Source organism: Cyberlindnera jadinii (assembly GCF_001661405.1).
Source record: "Cyberlindnera jadinii NRRL Y-1542 unplaced genomic scaffold CYBJAscaffold_4, whole genome shotgun sequence".
NCBI lineage: Eukaryota > Fungi > Ascomycota > Saccharomycetes > Phaffomycetales > Wickerhamomycetaceae > Williopsis > Williopsis jadinii.
In genome coordinates this window covers 231,742-249,837 of record NW_017963655.1, presented here as the reverse complement: position 1 = coordinate 249,837, position 18,096 = coordinate 231,742, and the positions used below count along the sequence as shown (strand labels likewise).

At 42.6% G+C, this 18,096-nt stretch overlaps 2 protein-coding genes across 2 annotated transcripts; both read right to left on the bottom strand.

Annotated features, from left to right (window-relative positions):
* Window positions 1–11,363: 11,363 nt before the first annotated feature.
* Window positions 11,364–13,160, bottom strand: CYBJADRAFT_125552 (arabinose-proton symporter; the record flags this gene model as incomplete). Its single annotated transcript, XM_020212601.1, has 1 exon — window positions 11,364–13,160. The coding sequence occupies one exon, from the start codon at window positions 13,158–13,160 to the stop codon at window positions 11,364–11,366; it is 1,797 nt and encodes a 598-aa protein (XP_020071255.1).
* A 3,655-nt stretch (window positions 13,161–16,815) lies between these two features.
* CYBJADRAFT_125756 (alpha/beta-hydrolase) lies at window positions 16,816–18,018 on the bottom strand (the record flags this gene model as incomplete). The annotated part of the gene is made up of 1 exon (XM_020212613.1): window positions 16,816–18,018. The coding sequence occupies one exon, from the start codon at window positions 18,016–18,018 to the stop codon at window positions 16,816–16,818; it is 1,203 nt and encodes a 400-aa protein (XP_020071254.1).
* Window positions 18,019–18,096: the final 78 nt, after the last annotated feature.

The window sequence follows — 18,096 nt, the reverse complement described above, 5'->3', positions numbered from 1 at the left end:
GCTATTTGTGATACAGTTTTTGATCTACAAAGGGGTGTCGCATTGATTAGTTTACGTGGTGGATGACGACAAAGTAAAGCTAAAAAAAGGGTGTAAAAATCTGTACAACGTTTACCTGGGTGTGAAAGGGATTGGTGTAAAAGACACCAGGCATATATATCCCTTTCGTTCTCCCCAATGATTGGAGATACCAAGACATATATATGTGTGTTGTCGAAGTAAAGTCTACGGGCTTATATACGCCTGCCCCAGGCGCGCGGGTGTGAAATTTTTTTATAGGTCGCGCTATTCTGAGGTCATCAGTATGTCCTTCTTTAGTAGAGCAACTTACACTGATAGCACTTTTCGGTGTTTAAACATCAAGGGTCGACACCTGAAAGTTTAATTTTCTTGTTTGATTCTGGTTGCCTAGAATCTACTGACTTCCTCTATTCAAGGTGCTTGTTCACATTTTAGGGTGCAACTAGTGGATGTACGTACCGCCTGAAAGAGTGATCTCTCAGGGTTTTCGCTATTCAGCTACTGATCACAACCCGTTCTCTGGTCTTGTAACACAATACAGGCGTACATGTTGGCCAGATCAGTAGGAAAAAGCAATCCTACTAAACATTGCTATATTTTGTGCTTCTACATTGTGGTTGCTTAAAAAACTGAGGGCTCCGAGACCAGGTTGTCTCAATTTAAGACCAGAACTGGAGTATCACAAGTATTACGCCTCAGAAGCCTGATCTCACCCCTTATACTGGTCTGTCGAACGCTGAAACCCAGCACTGTACCATAAACCAATTAACTTGGTGAAACAGGCAAAAGTTGGTCATGACTCGGGACTCTGGAAACTTCGGTTCATTGTGCTTAACCGAATCATTGGTGTTGGAAAGGCGTTTTTAGAAGTTAGCGAGTTCCCAAAGCTCTTGGATCACCTTTTGCCATGTATATTTGAAGTCATTGGCCATTTCCCCAAAGGAGAAGACTGTAATACTCCACTAATTAAAGAAACCAACGTAATAAAACTTCATTGAGTGTTACATTGTTTAACTATGTGTGTGACTGGAGTGCTATTATGACTTATAGGAATAGTGTCTTTGCAGATACACTTATGGACCAGGTCCTAATTTCATGCTTTCTTTGTCTCACTCTATGAGATAGACGACTGGATCAAAATGATGTCAGTACAAAAGTTAATCGATCAGTGGGGTCTAAAATTGACTAATACTATTTCTTCAATGAGAATCAAGTCCCTAGTTTTAATCTATGACCATTTATAAACTACGACTGTTCCTATGACACCATTGCTTCAAGTGCTGCAACTTCTGAAGTGATCTAACTTTTTGGTCCTGTGCTGCCCTAATAGCAAGACTTACAGAAACAAAAGCAACAGAAACAAGAGCAACAGAAACAAGAGCAACAGAAACAAAAGCAACAAAAACAAAAGCAACACTATACGCCCTAAGCACCAAGTATTACCCACGGTGATCAATATTGTCCTGGTGATACTAATAGTACAGTAATGTACTGCTGTCCAAGTTTACCAAGAGGATATTTTAAACGCTCGTGTTTTCAAGTTGTCTTGGGGTTGTGAGCATACCGTTTCACATATTATGTGAAGTAAGATGGTCATTTAGTCTCTGGTTCATTTCAGCCGAGGGGTTGTCTTTGTAATTGATATTAGTCCTTCAATATTATGAATTCTCAATCAGGGAATCATTGGCTAGAGAAAAAAGCAGCAATTGAGGATGTGCGTGTGCTTCGTAATTTTATACAACTGAGCTGTAACGTTTTGCATCCAATCTTAGTCTTTTTTTTGGGGGGACTCAGGCTCACTATCACCCCGGACTTAGACTTTAGTTGAAACTTAAGCGCAAGTTTTGAACTTAATGGCAGCCCCTTCGGCTGCCAACTTATTCTGTCATGTACTGGAGGTTATATTTCCAATACGTCGTAATACTAACACTGATATACCACACCTAGGACCTGCATACGTCAAAGTCTTTTTAATTAACTTTCTTATTGATACTACATTGAGAACTAAGTTACCTTTAAAAGGGAGCTCCCCACCAGCTATTTGCGGCGTTTTTCAATAAAAGAATAACGCCCGTTTCAAGTCCAAGCTCATGATGCGGTTCAATGCTACGTCATTGATAATCAGTAACTTATGAGAAGCTGAGGAAAGTACCGTTTTTGATTGCTCATACAAACGCATCTAGAATGATTTCGTATGAGTTGAATTGCAATGTATAACATCCAAAAGGACTCTATTTTACTGAAATAGTACTAAAAATGAACATGACTCCAACGTCAGAGGGGATCTCTTCATGAAATATCTGGAAATTAACCACGATATCGAAAACGCAGACACGCCATGCGGTGCTTTTCAAAATTTTAAAATTGCACCACCAACAACTTGGTTCCAAGTTTCAAATGATAACACCACATACCGATCGAGCTGTGAGGTGGATATGAAAGCCAAATCTCCATACATGAAAAGTTAACTGGGTGTTCGATAAGCAGTCGTGCATGTTAACTTGAGCCTGGTTATTGGCAAAGAAACAAATCTACATTCCTTGAGTTGGGACTTCAAGTTAGTGAACATTCATAGCGATGTTTCATAATGCCTAATTCTGATCAGTTTCGTGGAACTACATGCTGAAATGATACTTTAGCATCAGACCACTCTGGAAGACAGGCATGAACTACTTTGAACCTTCAGGTACCTGACGTCTTGAGTCAGTAAGCACCAAGATTAACCAAAGCTAATTTGGTTATGCTGAATATTTGATTCTAGTGCCGTGGACTGAACACTACAAGAATTCAAGCCCCCATTTACAGAGTTTTAAGATCATCAGCACGAGGATAATACGACGTGTCAGATTATTTACAGTAAAATGGTCTCTACCAAGCACATCATTTCTCCCACACCCACAATAAAGTTACTCAATTGTTGAAGAACAGTCGATTAACAGTGGGTCAACTTTTAACGAGTAAACCATATTGAAGCTAAAACTTACCAAGGTAAAGCTGGTAGATATGTGATTTGGCCTGTTGTATCTTTCTGCACTGGCGTGAAGACAATTCATGCAATGCGCTATCAACTGGGGTAATTTCATAATTGCAAAGTTGAGCATACGTAGCTGTATTTAAGACTATTTTGCCGTTGCTTCTGGCCACCTTATGGTCACCAGAGTTGAAATTTGAAATACACGTTGTTCATCAATTCAGTTCATCCAGTAACAAGTCACAGTACAATAACAATACGGCCATAGCCTTACAATTTATAAGCTCTAGTGCTTACACTCACGTGCATGCACTTTGATTGTTGGGACACGAGTTGCTTCATATATACGTGGCACCATATGGTGTAGAGACACCCATGTGTTAAGTGCAAAGCACACATTTGAGGCCTGAATTATTAGCTTCGATGCATACAAAAGCCATGTTTTTCCTCCCCTTTGCAGTTTATAACTGGTGGCTTACTGCGGAATCTGCAACATACCAATAAAAAGGAACATGACTTAGGTGGTACCGTTTACAGACGTTAATGAATGCAATCAAGTGCGTATTGATTAATACGCCACACCTGCTTTCAGGTGCTTCGTTTCAAGTAACCAGAAACGAGTATGTGCAATCCTTGAATCCAACACTATCTCTACCTAGCGCATACTGTCTGCGCTCAATCATGAAATACCTCATATGTCATGAAACAGGTGCAGCGCATTCTCTTAGCCTCCCTAACCTCTCACTATGATCGATGTTACAATTGACCATTAAAAAACTAATAAAAGCTAAATAGTTGTAGACTTGTGCTTTTATGCCTGTCATATGAAATAAATGATTGAACAGTTTCTCATGCAACTTTTGAACGCACAGAGTATGTTTCTTCTTCGTCTTCCTGTGACTCCGTACAATATGTTAAGTTGTGTATTTGGTGGTCATCTTTGTTTGATCACTACAGTTGATCTGCTTGTGTTCTACAAACCCTAAATACAAAACTTTATCATACACATCTACTTGGAATCTTCTGATATTCGACAGGATCTTTAATTGTTTGTGTGTGGGTATAGTCGTTATATTAGGATAAGTATATATAGTTAGCTATTATTCCTAACTTTGTTGCGCCAATCACTAACAAGGCGATCTACCAGGGTTAGGCCACTCAGTCCCAGGTGTTTTATATAGGGTGATTTTAACCTAGTCTATGATGTCGCGCGCACAATGTAATCCTAGTCTTGCTTCATCCGGCATAGAAAGACTAGCTAAAGTTATCTCGGTAGTTGGGACCAAGGTGTAGCTGCGATATCTATATATTAGCCAGTTACCGGTAAATCAACACTGGAAAGTGTCAATTCTATTTGGCCAACCGGTTTATCTAGAACAAACTGATAGTACCAGATTATAGAGTCGATTGTCAAACTGATTGGACTTGAAAGTAACTACTGAGAGTACAGCGACAGCCAGAATGCGCTGTCCACTATATATATGAACTCAATGGACTGAGCAACAAAAGGGAGCCGAGGCTGGGGGGGACTGGGGCGCATCGGGCCAGATCTCACGGGAAGGTCTGGTATTTTGGGGCAACATCGAGAAACATTTAACCAATCGGGATATCTATTGGTGGATATTTTTAATGAAACTTGTCGTACAGCCCCCCTCCCCTCCCATCCTAGATCAAGTGATGGTTGATCAATAGTGGTTAGTAATCAGATAGTGTTAGAGTCCATTGTGTGTAGGATTATTAATCCCAGACTAATTGCTAGCTGCTTTGATCCTGGAAAATGTATTGATTTATTGTGACGTTGGACCGATAATCGTCAATAGCTGATCAAAACTCAAATCAAGGATATTGCCGATGCTCAATAGTTATCTATTCATATATCGTCATTTTTATTGACTACGAAAAGCAGAAGATAACAACTAACTTCGTAGGACTTATGTTAACAGTTGAATTTAACTTATAGACAAATAGAAGTTGTAGACTATATAGCTGGACATCCTTAGCGGTACAATCTATGACGTTACACGCAACCCTTCTCTATTTGGTTTTAATTGGCCATGTATAAAGTCTTTGGCTGTTTGATCCCCTAAGCGTCCTTGAATATCAGCCACCCATAAATAACCCTTTCGCGGTCGCTGCCAGCTAAATTTAAATAACGTTGTTGCTTGTCATCAACTGTGCTTCTCACTTTGGATTATCCAGGATTCACACTAATGCCTATAAATACTTCTGATCATCGGTGAATGCTAGTGTCGATCATGGCAACGTGCTCAAGTCAAAGTACAATTTTCTTTGGAGGATCTATGGATACTAATTAAAACAAAAATGTCGAGAATTAACCATCACCACGGAAGAGCACTCCTCCCGATTGTCTGCTTGCTCGTGTAATATGCCCAATTATCAATTACACCTTTACAAACAATGCACACGTAATTCCAAATTTCTACATGCCGATGTGACGATATATAAGGAATAATACAGCCAGCTTTTCTTTGTTGCACTTGCATACACCGTTACTGTGGAGAAGTTTTTATGATGTACATGTAACGTCGTCGTGGATATAACTGTAAATTATGTACTTGCTTGTCGATTGAAGCTCTAAGTTCTGTGTTGTCCCCTCAGTCCTAGTCCCCAACATATATGAAGAGGACTCGACTAAGCGCCACATTGGTATCTTTTCAGCTCCTGCAGTCCGAATTAATTTTACTGCGTCTCAACGTGAATTGCACGAGGACGAGGTCGTGCGCTGATCACCAATTTACCAGTGGCGTGTCGATCTCAACCGTGCTGAGCCTCGAATTTAAACTACTTACAAGTAGGTCTGTAGCATTCCGTGCTGCTTAGTTGGAAGTTCAAAGGTGTTATGGAATATCTCAACCTCCATGCAGTCAAAAGATATTCCTTACAGGAATAATCATGTCCTGATGGCTCTATGGGTCCTCTAGAACCAGGATAGCTTTTTTGTAGGTTATTCGCGTTTTAGCTACAATTTCAGTCGAACATGGCTGTGGTACCATGTGATTTATACATCATAAACAAGAGCACCAGTTTGATAGGTACAGATCGGAGGTCAATTTGAGCAGAGCTGGATGATCTGGAGTGTGCTTATGCATATATATCATTGACTCTTGCAATCTAACTTCTGTTGTGGAAACATCTAACTGTATTGGAAACTAAGGTCAGAATTCCTATTATAAAAGGGTAAAGAGAAAAGGTTTTACAACCTCAAAGTGTATAAGGTAAACTATGACTGGAACTGTGGTGGTCGATGCCTTGGATTTTGCTTGTCAACTACAGGGTAAAGTCACATCTTCGTAATACTCCAAATAAGAAAAATCCCTGGGCTTTATCGATGGTTTATCAATGAAATTCCCTAACGCATGGAAATGTCAAACAACATAGAAAAGCCACATGATAACCTCTAAGGGGAACCATCAGCTTTACTTCTTTAGCCTCACTTCCACATGTGCATTTTTACAATTCGAAAACTTCAAGATGTACGACAAGGTTAGGCTTTTTGTCCCATTATAATTTGTTCGAACATTTGATTCTATTCAGGATATCTAGTGTTCAAATTTTGGAGGATGTTAAGTTGGCATTTCGGGCGTTGACTGTGTGGCTGGTAATATTGTTGGCTCATTACTAACAGGACTTACTAGGTTACTTCTTCAATGTTAAAGATGAGCAATCTCGGACTAAAGAAATGAAGACACATAATCACAGGTAAACAACTCAGGAACCCTGGAAATACTATTGCAGATCACGAGTTCAGTCGAAAAATACCAATCAAATCTGGATCTAATTTGAACAATGATTGGTATAAACTTCATTCATATTGCATTATTCCTTACTAAAACACTCGATATCCAAAAATGACTATATTTTGTACTCATTGGAAGATGTACTTCTATGCCAGGTTATGGTTTGTGGGGTGGTTAATTTTCCGACGTAAAGGTATTATGATATGCAATCTGCGTTTCGTTTGCTCAAGTAAGTTTCTTCTATGTTTCCTTTGATGGAACTGGTATACGATATGGGATTTCTTAATTCCCGAAAGTTGTGAATTTTATAGGAGCTCATGGCTTGTCTTCTTCAGAAAGCAACATTGAATGTGTGGTTTTTTCGCAAATGATCCGGCGATGATCAGCTGATCGGCAATGATGTGCAGATTATTACTGTTTGATCGACAATAATGTTCACCTTGATAGTGGAAAAAATACGTTGGCGTTGAGGAAATTCCGATGTCGCATCCTAAAAGGGTCAGGACATTTGATGGTGCCAGTTTCAAGCCTAAAAAGGCTACCAATCATATCAATGTTCGTCATTCATCACTAGAAAGCTGTGTTTATACAGTAGACCTGCTGATTAACACTCGGGGATCTATCAAAATTCCTAATCCCAACCATAATGTGCGACATATATCGGCCAAAGTACCCATCTACCTAATAGCAACTTGCTTTTGAGATGCTGTTCAGAGATAAGGTACCAATGCAGTGATTCATTTTGGGTGCATTATGTGGCAGTGTACTCTGGTCAACTAGGGCTTTACAATAGTTGAAGCAGTAGCGATAGCTCAGTCATACGCTATGGTTGAGCATTATACGAGGTATCTTAATTGACTGTCCTGTTTTGGGTGTATCAGGGCTTTCCAAATATTCTTCACCATTGCAGGGATTACTCCTTTGTATCCAAAAATTGATTATGTTAGCTCACTATCTTGGTAGATATCAGTGTTATGGATTCGTCTTTACATTGCACCAAATATGTTACCTTATGTAGCTATATGTGTATATGAACGCATCTTGTGAGCTTACGTTTTATATATGTTTAGATGGTGTGTACAACAGGCATGGAAATGATTTTGAATGTCATTTATGGTAAATTCGAGAGGTAAGCACTGAGTCACCTTCTATTGCATCTCTGAAAAGAGACCTGATATGACCCCAAGAAACTAAAGGCATTATCGACAGAACATGGTTGGATTGAGAAAAACTTGAAGATTATTATATGCTTTCGTTTACATTACCATACTGTTGACTGTGTACCACAGCCTTAACAGCTGTGACCTAAACCTTTCGACAATGCAAGGTTTAGAGTCTTGTGTGCTGCACCACCAGAGCTTTCTAGCCTCAAATTCTTAACCTTACAAACCCCCCCCCGAATGTCGCAATGCTCGTTACATTGCTATGAAGATCAAGTCTTAGGTTGTACTGTGTACACAATCAGGAAGTAGGGGTTTGTTATAACTTACCCAAGACTAGGGTATTGCACGATGCAACTCGCTATAATTGCTGCTCATAAGAGATATAAATGACAACTTCTTACATATTCGGGCTTACAGCATCTGTCAAATTCTAACTCATGAAATCAGCACCAGTAATTGACAGTATCCAAAGGGTTAAAGGCTGAGTGCAGTCTCAGGAAAGTTAAAGTCATAAAAGTCATAAACATTGCGTGCGATTAAATTCGAAAAAGTTGCACGTGCAGATAATACGTCGCAAATCTTACATCGAAGGCATCTGTGTAATTTTTCAGCAACTAGTCGTATGCAGTATGCGTGAGTACCACGTCGTCCACTATCTTGAAACAACTGTCGTTGAAACTTGCAAATTTGCAAAGTCTCACTTTCAGGGTAGACGTTACGATATCGTATACCTAGCCATTGGCCGAATTTTTTTTTTCCAAGACTACCAATTCCGTTCCCACTATCGGTCAGTTTAATTTGCAATTTAGCTTGTCTGGTTACGATCCCGTATTAATTGTGAGTTACACTGATATGCAGTGTGTTCCATATTCCCCTAAAATGAAATTCAGCAGCTATCACCTATTTCTAACCACTATAGATGGGGCTTAACCCTCCTCTTTCCTGACCAAGTGTCCAGGTAGATCACCGGCTCATTTGAGTCCTTGTGGATCATCGGTTCAATACGGCTATTGCTCCGCGAATCAAACATATCATTTTGGTCCCCAGCTACTTCACCATGACCAGGTAATTCATAATATTGATCATGTTGCGTAAGTTAAGTATTTGCTCAGTGTAAGGCTAAAATCTGGTCCCAAACAGCATCCAATCATTGGTGCGCTGTATAACTTCAGCTTAGTCTTAATGGCATATTTCGTTTTCCAAATTAACGAAGTTGGTCATGTCGGCTGTTAGAGAGTAGGTGCAAACGATTGAGACCTATACTGCAATAAGATAAGTCTCTAATAACTCCCCAAACCAGCTTGACTGTCGATAAACAGTGTCACTGCCGTCGGTGAAACTGAACGTACTGTAGTACTTGCTGGAAATTCAAGGTCATTCGGGTGATATTCCATCTGATTGTCATATTGATCCCCTTATAATTTCCATTGTATAAATGTCTATTTGTAGGGAAATCCGTTGATTTCATTAATTTACAGAGTAACATATGTATAATCACGCTAGACAAACTCGACGGGTTTCTTAAAAATGGTGTCCAAATATCGTTATCAAGTAAAAATAACTCATCCGACAACTCTCCATTTATAAATATGAACATTTAGGCTAATATGATTAATCTATCATAAATTGAGAGTTCAATTAAAATCACCATTTCAACTCTAGGAATTAAATACAGAAATTACTATCAAAATATCCACGATCGACCACCAAAATCTCGTGATAAATGAACACTGTTCTATCAAAACACCAGAACTGCAAGCAAAAAAGTGTCAAAGTTATTGGGGCTAAAAAATGTGTGGAAAGTGTTTTATTGTCTTGAACCGTTTTGAACGTACGTGTCCAAACCACCCAAAGGGTTGACGTGTCCGGGTGTTAGGCTTTGGGAGATTGAAAGTGCCAGAAAAACTAGCTGAGGGTCCATATACCCCAGCACAATGTGCCTGGACTTAATAGCTTATCTAATTTTCTCACCTTATGCTACCAATGACCACAATTTATCAAACTAGAAGTGACAACTCATAAGTGTTTTTTTGGTTCCACCTGGGCAGGCAGTCAAAATCAAAACCTTAGGGTGAATGGTTGTTTTTTCCAACTTTTCCCCGTTGCTTTAGAGATCGCTGCACTTTCATGCATTTAGTACAGCAAAGAATGTTGAAACACCCGGATAGCACCTGCAGAGACTGGGCAGAAATGCCGGGCGCAAAGCGCACTGCAATGCGCATAATTTAAACCACGGGACTAGGGAATGCGCGGCTGATAGTACCGCGTACTTTGGACAACCACGATGGTATAGTCCCAGAGTCTCGCAAATGCTCTACAATTTTTTGCCTGCGTGCGTGCGCGCCCGCGATCTCGATTTTTACAGCCAGCTTGTCAATCTCTATTGCTGGTTAGCCCTTACTCTAACTTTTCCCTAAAACGGCCTGATCTCCGCCCTGACCACTGTAGTATGTGGCATGGGCAAACCAACAGCATCAGGTGAAGTATTTCAAGTTGAATAATAATAGCAACTATTGAAAAACTTCACAGAGGCAGAAAGAACATGTGCACAGCTGCCCACAATACGAACTGCAGCCTGTTGTCAAGTTGTCGTCATACTGGCCTACATTAACAATATGAGTTGTTCTTTCAAAGTTCGATACACATATGTGTTGTATTGTTATTCGATGTATGTACATACATTAACGCAAACTTTAATTACAAATATGCGTCCGTCATCACACTATGGCCGGTGTATCAACTTTCGAAGTTCTAGCTTCACATTCACTGCATGTCAAATTTCATCTGGGTCTCTATGGCTTGCATAACCTCTACTTTTCAAGGCTTTCCTACCAATAGAATCATCACTTTATGGTTGAGACTTTATCCATAGACACAACTTCTATTGTCTGTTAATTAGATAACGTGTTTTTTCTTAGAAGTTAACAGCAAAAAAGTACCTAGTACTAGGCAGTATCGACCCACTACACACCCCATGTTATGACCATATGAAACAACTGCAGTTTATTCTGTTGGTCAATCTTGATTTCACAGCAGATTGAATCAATCCTTGAGATTGGTATGCAAGCTTGATGGTGTGTCCATGGCTTTACTGACAATATGGTACAAGTCTGTCGTATGAGTCTTGGGAACTACGCCCTTCCACCTTTCACATCCAGTGCTCAATGACACCACTTTTATTATCAATCTGGGAAATAACAACGCCATGTAACTACAACAAATAGCACATGAATTTAGAAAAGTGCAAGCAATTATCTTAGTTGTCGACAGCAATAGAACAACTCATTGCCAGTATAAATTACAGAAGAGCCACCGAAAAACAGCTCATTATTGAAACCAGCAACAGTCAATAGCTGTCTTGGAAAGTCAAAGAGGAAGAACGGAGAAAGTCCACTTCTCATTATGTGATCGATAGCAGTAGACTTTCAATTAGCTCGTGTATTGTACACTTCATTCGACATGTTGAGGTGCTGGTTTCTCGTTCCATGCGTCGTTTGTGACCGCCAGTCTATGCTTTTCATAGAATGGGGGTTGTCTTACAATGCTTCTTCTCATCACATACACTTTGAAAACATCCACAATCTCCCTTGTTTGGTACCGTGCGTGGTCCATTAGTGGGATATCAAACACTTCGTCAAGCTCTTCAAGTGTGAGGGACTTTGTTTCTGGAAGGAACCATAGTACCAAGAAAAACCCTACAAAGTTCCAAGCAGCATACCACCCAAATGCACCTTGTGGTTGGAACGCATCTAACAAGGAAGGCCATGTAATGGCAAGAATGAAGTTCCAGAACCATAGATTTCCGATTGCGATAGAGGTTCCAAGTGTACGAATGTACAATGGGAAACATTCAGCTGTATACGGGAACGTCACAACGCCAGATCCAAAAGAGTAGAAGATTGTGAAAATGTATATTCCCAAACATATAGAGGCAACCCTCCCATCTTGAGACTCCTCTGGAATCCAGAAGGAAAAGCCTGCCAGGAATAGAAACACCCCCATCAAGGGGAATGTCATCAGCAATAGGAATCTTCTTCCAAAACGATCGATAGTAAAGAAGGCAGGAAGAGCAAAGACTGTATTTAACACACCGAACCCTAAGGATGCACCAAGGGCGTTTATTTCTGCGAAATCAGCTTCAACAAAGATCGATGATGAGTAATAAGCAATGACGTTGATACCACAGAACTGTTGCATGAAAGTTACAATGAACGATGCAATGGTTGCATTACGGTTTCGTCTGACGGTAAACAACTCCTTCAAGCGTTGGGAGGCTGGCATATCCATTCCTTCTTCTTCCTTTAACAGGACATATTGGTAAAACAGGTCTCTTGCTGCAGTGATATCGTGCTTCCTGATGGAACGAAGTGATGTCCATGCTTCAGTGAAGCGACCTTTACCCATCAACCAACGTGGCGATTCTGGACAAAATGGGATCTGAGCCAGGGCCAGCAACGCTGGTAACATGGCGGAGCCAAGCATCAAACGCCAATTCAAACCACCACCAATATTGTGTTCTGGAACGTAGTAGAATGCTATACAAAAGACATAACCTAAGGCAATCCCCATTGCCGTGAAAAACTGCCATAGCATTGTCAGTGCACCACGAATTGCTGCTGGTGCCGCCTCTGAAGAGTAAACTGGAACTGTTGCAGACTTAGGTCCTAGACCCAAGGCACCCAGACAGCCTCGAGCTATGAACAGATGGAACCAATGCCTGTCAACAAAACCTTGCCAAAAACATGTAATACAGGAGAAGAAACAGGACCAAAAGATCACCCACTTACGACCGAATCTCTTGTTCAGAGGATCAGTAATGAACGAGCCAACAAGAGCACAGAAGAGATATGGAGATCCATTCACCAGGCCTTGCAGCCAGCGGGATCTTTCATCATCATCGTCTATACCCATGTATGCGGGATAGAATAGATTCGCACCGTTGATGACAGTCTCATCAGCACCTTGTGTTGCAGCACACAGGGATACAGAGAGGACAATTTGCCATAGCTTTGCTGGAATGTCCCAAGGATGATCAATCTCTCTCTGAAGGGCTTCTTTCTCATCCTCTGATAAGATGTCCATTTTTGCAAATGATTTTGGTCTCTGAGCAACTGCAGCACCTCTTGCGAATAGCTCTGGATCCAAATCATAGGCCTTTGCAAACATACGACCCATATTCATAACATGCTCTTGATCGTACTGTGACAAGATGTTCTTGTTTTCTTCAACGTCTTCTTCAATTCCCATCTCTGCGTCATTCTGGACAGTGGTTGTATCTGCAGCTGTTGCTTTCTTCTCGTGTGGCCATTCAGGGCCTTGATGTGGGAAACTACTTGGATTGGCCATGTTTCAAGGACAGAGCGTGTGGTGCTGTGTATTCATTTTGGAGACATTGAAGTAGTGCGGATGCATTCACATCTTTATATACGCAGCTATACACACCCTTCCCGGAGCTTACTCCAGCAGATGACCACCTGCAAATGTAACCCTCTGCCAATGGAAAGATGCTGGCGAATGACACAGGAGAGTCAATCACCCCAGTTGTCTGTTTCCCTTTTGTAGCACCATCCTTCCTTCGAATGAACAGACATTCTTAGCGCACCCCATGTTTTTCTGTAAGACAGTGCATTATGGGTTGCATCAAACACTGTCAAAGTGTATGGCAAAGGGGCCTTAAACAGTACAGTCGTTCCAGTGTTGTAGCTTTGGTTTCACATTGGAAAAACACAGTCAATGCCTCATACCACGCCCTCCTTTTACCATCTGTGAGGTGGTCTTGCTAAGGTAGTTCTTTCATTAAAGAAAACAGCCATCCAAACCAGTATTCATTTCAGTCCAGCTATGTGCCTATCATCATTCCAACCAACTGTCGGAGAAACATCCAGGTAAAGTGAATGGCTCCACAACAATTCTCCAACAGTTGAGCCTATCAGCCAAGGGCTCACCACTACTACGATCGTGCCGGCGTGATTCCAGTGCGAGCCTTGTCGCTTGACCTTCAACCACGAGGACTGTTCGCTTGATTTGCGCTGTCCTATGACATCATCACGGCTAAATGAAAGTCCGCACTGCCTGTTTCTTCCAGTAGGTGAGAGTACTGGAAAATTATAAGCTACAGCGCACTTGAAGCAGCTGTTCGAGAGCGAGTCTTGAGCAAGATGAGACAATCTACACAATGATTTCCAACACAAGTACTGGTGAGATGAAGTTGATGTTTTAGCCTATTGTGAGCTTAGTATGTATTTTAAAGGGAGAGGAAACGGCTCTTCGTAGCTGGTGTTCTAGCTGGCCCGAAAAGGTCAATCTTGAAAAGACTTCCAATTATGAGGCACCATGAGTGACTATGTCAGAGCCTGAGGCGTAACCACTTTTGGCTGCCAGATGACATTGGCTCTCAGATGACATTGGCTCTCAGATGACATTGGCTCTCAGATGAGATTGGCTATCAGATGACATTAGCTCCATTATATGGATTACAGCAGGTGTAGAATACTAAAGAGAGAGCCAAGCCAGAAACGCGGAGGCGTGCACATTCTTCACCATATGCTGTTGTCAAGAAGAAGATTGCAGGCTTTCCAACGAGAGCAAGAGAAGTAGGTTAGTTAGACGACATGCTGGTGGTTGTATCACCATCACATGTGCATCCTAAGGAGTGAAATAAACATAGCTGTATTGTTGGGAAGTCAATATCTGGGAGGTATCATCTAACGTCTTGTCCCCTCAACTTAATGGAACTACTCCGATCTTAATACACCAACATGGGTTACAACCTTATAATATGATAAAGCGTGTACGTGTGTACAAGTACATCCAGACGTTACAGCTCTAGAACAGATTGTGAGCTGTGAGCTGTGAGCTGTCAGTGATGGGAGATACTCTGCTTTCAGCACCAGCCGCATATAGACGATCCTTCATACCAAACTACCGTCTCTTCTCCTTTCAATCTCTCCGCACCCTTCCAATGATCGGCAAATTGAGAATTGGCGTCCGTCTCCCTGCTTGATGGATAGTGGGCAATGTATTCACAGTCTGTTCAACAACATCAGATTGGACTGTTGAAGTACGGCTAAGATTGATGACAGATGACTCAGCAGAGGTGTTGTTCTTATCTTCAGTGTAATTCTTTGCGATACCGTTCGTAGATGACGTTGTGTTTGTTGATCGACTGCCACTAGAATTGGAGCGTGTCTTGGATATCCTTTGGAATGAAATGCTATTTGTTGTTGTCTGAATCTGTTGTGAATTGGTTCGTCTTCTGGTCAGCTCAGAAGGTGTGGTACATGTTCCTCCACTGCCTCCTACAGAGGAAATAGACGTCATGGATGGGAAAGACGACAGTGAGTGAGCGTTCTTCAGGTGCACTGATTCCTCTCTTATTGGGTTGATTCCCACTGGAATTGTGAGGTTACTTGGGGAGTACAATACTGGTGACGCCTGCGTCACACCACCGGTGGGTGGCTTGATAGAGAGCGATAGCCCGGCAGATGGTGATTTCGAACTGTTTGGAGATGGCCCATGCTGTGGTGAATAGACATACGACAACGTATTTGAGCCGTTAAATGCAAGAGATATCGCACTACGCGGTACCGGTGATTTCGTCGCCGTTGATGTTGAGGTTACACTGGAACGACGCGCAGTGGTGACAGAAGGTAACGGTGGCAATGAGTTCGAATGTACACGATGTGCCGGTTGTTGCTGTTGCATAAGTGGCGATTCTCCAAGGGTTATTGAAACTGCATCATCGTTACTATCGCTCGAATGGGAATCGCTCAAGACATCTTTCAAGTACTTCTCCACCTGGAAGCTCGCCGCCATATCCACAGGCCTGAGGCCATGCCTGTTCTTCAGCTTGGTGTCAGCACCATATTGTACCAGCAATCTGATGCAGTGAACAGCCCCGTACTTCATTGCCAGATGGAGCGCGTTGTTTCCCTCGTTGTCCACCACCTGGATCTTAGCGCCCATAGCCAGCAGCATCTCAACACATTTGAAGTAGTCCTTGATAACACTCACTTGCAATGGCGTGTGCCCCTCTTCTCCAGGGATATCCAGCAACTTGGGGAAATGCTGTAGTAGTAAATGTGTTGTCTGTTCATGGCCGTTCTTCAAGGCGAGGTGCACGCTGGTATTGCCCTTAAAACTGCGCAGCACCTCCTTCTTATCGTGTCCCAGAGATATGAGATGCACACATATGAGGTATCTTCCATGATACGAAGCGTAGTGCAATGATGACCATCCGTTCTCAGAATCCACGTTTTCCAACATATCCGGGAACCGCTTCAGCAACCTCTTCACAACGAGCAGGTTACCGTCAACGATGGCCTGGCGCAGTCGCACCGACGGTTCAAGCATCACAGCTGTGTGGTGACCAGTGTGTACGTGTAGTGCCGGCCAATGGGTTAGACTGTCTCAATGGAGAGCCCGCCTAGGGTAAATGATGGCCACTGCTTCAATAGGGGGAAATCGTTGCCAGGGCCCCCCAGCTGTGAAAAATCTAGAAATGTATGGAAGAAACAGCTTCTCTCTCTTTCTCGCTTCTTCTCACTGCTACGACCTACCAGCTTGATGAACACCAATTGAAAGCACCTGCTCGTATGTCCAGAGCTGAATGTATATATAAACCAGCTTGCTAGCCAGGCTTCGTCTCCTTTTCCCAGTATGAGTTTTGTTAGAGTGTGAGAAGTGGGCCTTCCCACCAGAATTTGCAGTTTTTCCCTATTCAGGTGAAATTTCACTTGCATCGCGTGGCGTCGTCGTTGGACCAATGCCAATCTTCCGGCTATGAATGCCAGCTGTAGTTGTTACGAGGCTTTTACAGCGTTCTAGAAGGATGCCACGAATGTGCTGATCTACAGGGGGAATGGCTTCGTTGATTGGTTGATGTATGTATGGGAAAAAGAGTTCACCATCCGAAGAAACTGTACACCTTTGAATCAAACTCCGTGGGGTTGTCGAGGTATAAGTGGTGGCCTGCGTGCGAGACAATATCGTAGTGCGCATGTGCCTTGCCGTGTGTGTTGATCTCATCTGTTATTGTCTTACCAGCCTCTTTGGACATCCAGTCGACGTCGCCGTAGAGCCAAAGCGATTCCTGAGTCAGGTGCTTTGGAACACGGTTTAGCAACGGGTATCGTGCGAGCGCACCGGGTCCCAGGACCCTTGTCAGGGCGTATTCGCCAGAGGCCTTGGCTACAAAGGTGTTGTAGCAGTAGACGTGGAGCTTCATGGTCATGTCAGCGTCGCCGGTGCCTCCAAATCTTCTAAAGGACCATTTCTTGGTGACATTTGGGCCCCATGGTCCTAGCACTCTGAGGATGCTGAAAGGTGACATGTTGTGTTCCCAGAGGTATGTGATGTGTTTGGGTAGATTTGGCACGCGTGAGACGTATCCGTTCTCATCTGGCACGTGTACGGACGACGATTTGATGTGCTCGTCAGTGTCACGGTAATGAGAGCCAACTTCTCGCTCAACGTCGGGGCCTTCGACGTGTGCCTTCTGGCGTTCCGCTTCTGGTATGGAGAGATCATATACGCTTCTCTCAACACCAACGGGGCTCACAAGCACCAACTTATCGACTCGTGTCGGATATTTCAACGCGTATAGCGCAGATAAATAACCACCGAACGAGTGGCCAATGAGATGGAAACTCTCAATGTTTCTCTCTTCACGCCATTTCTCCATGGAATCCAGGAAGAAATCTTCAACTTGTTTAACATCCTCCAAACTGTTGCCGTTGAATTTGGGCAACGGAGGTCTTGATGACAGCCCATAGCCCAACATGTCTAGAGCATGGATGTTGACATTGGACCTCTGAGACAGTCCGTTGAAGTTCTTGTAGAACAGCCCCAGTGCAGCTCCGTAGCCATGCACAAGCACAACGTGCTTCTCCTCCTCACCGGCAACAACGTTCTTCACGTTAAACTCGTGGATGAACTTCTCATCTCCAATGGGCACGTCAACCACTTTGGCAACGCGTGTACCGTCTGTCTCAGGGTAGAACGGTAGCGACGAGCTCAGCACGTCGTATTCGGCATCGGCAAGCCTGTTCTTGCCCCACCAGTGGCGGAAGGAATCCATGAACCCGTAATTCACCAGCGTGTCCATCTCGTCTATAACTGTATGATCGTCCTCTATCAACCTCTATCTAAACGCGATCACACCTCACTGTCCCTTCGCTGTGTC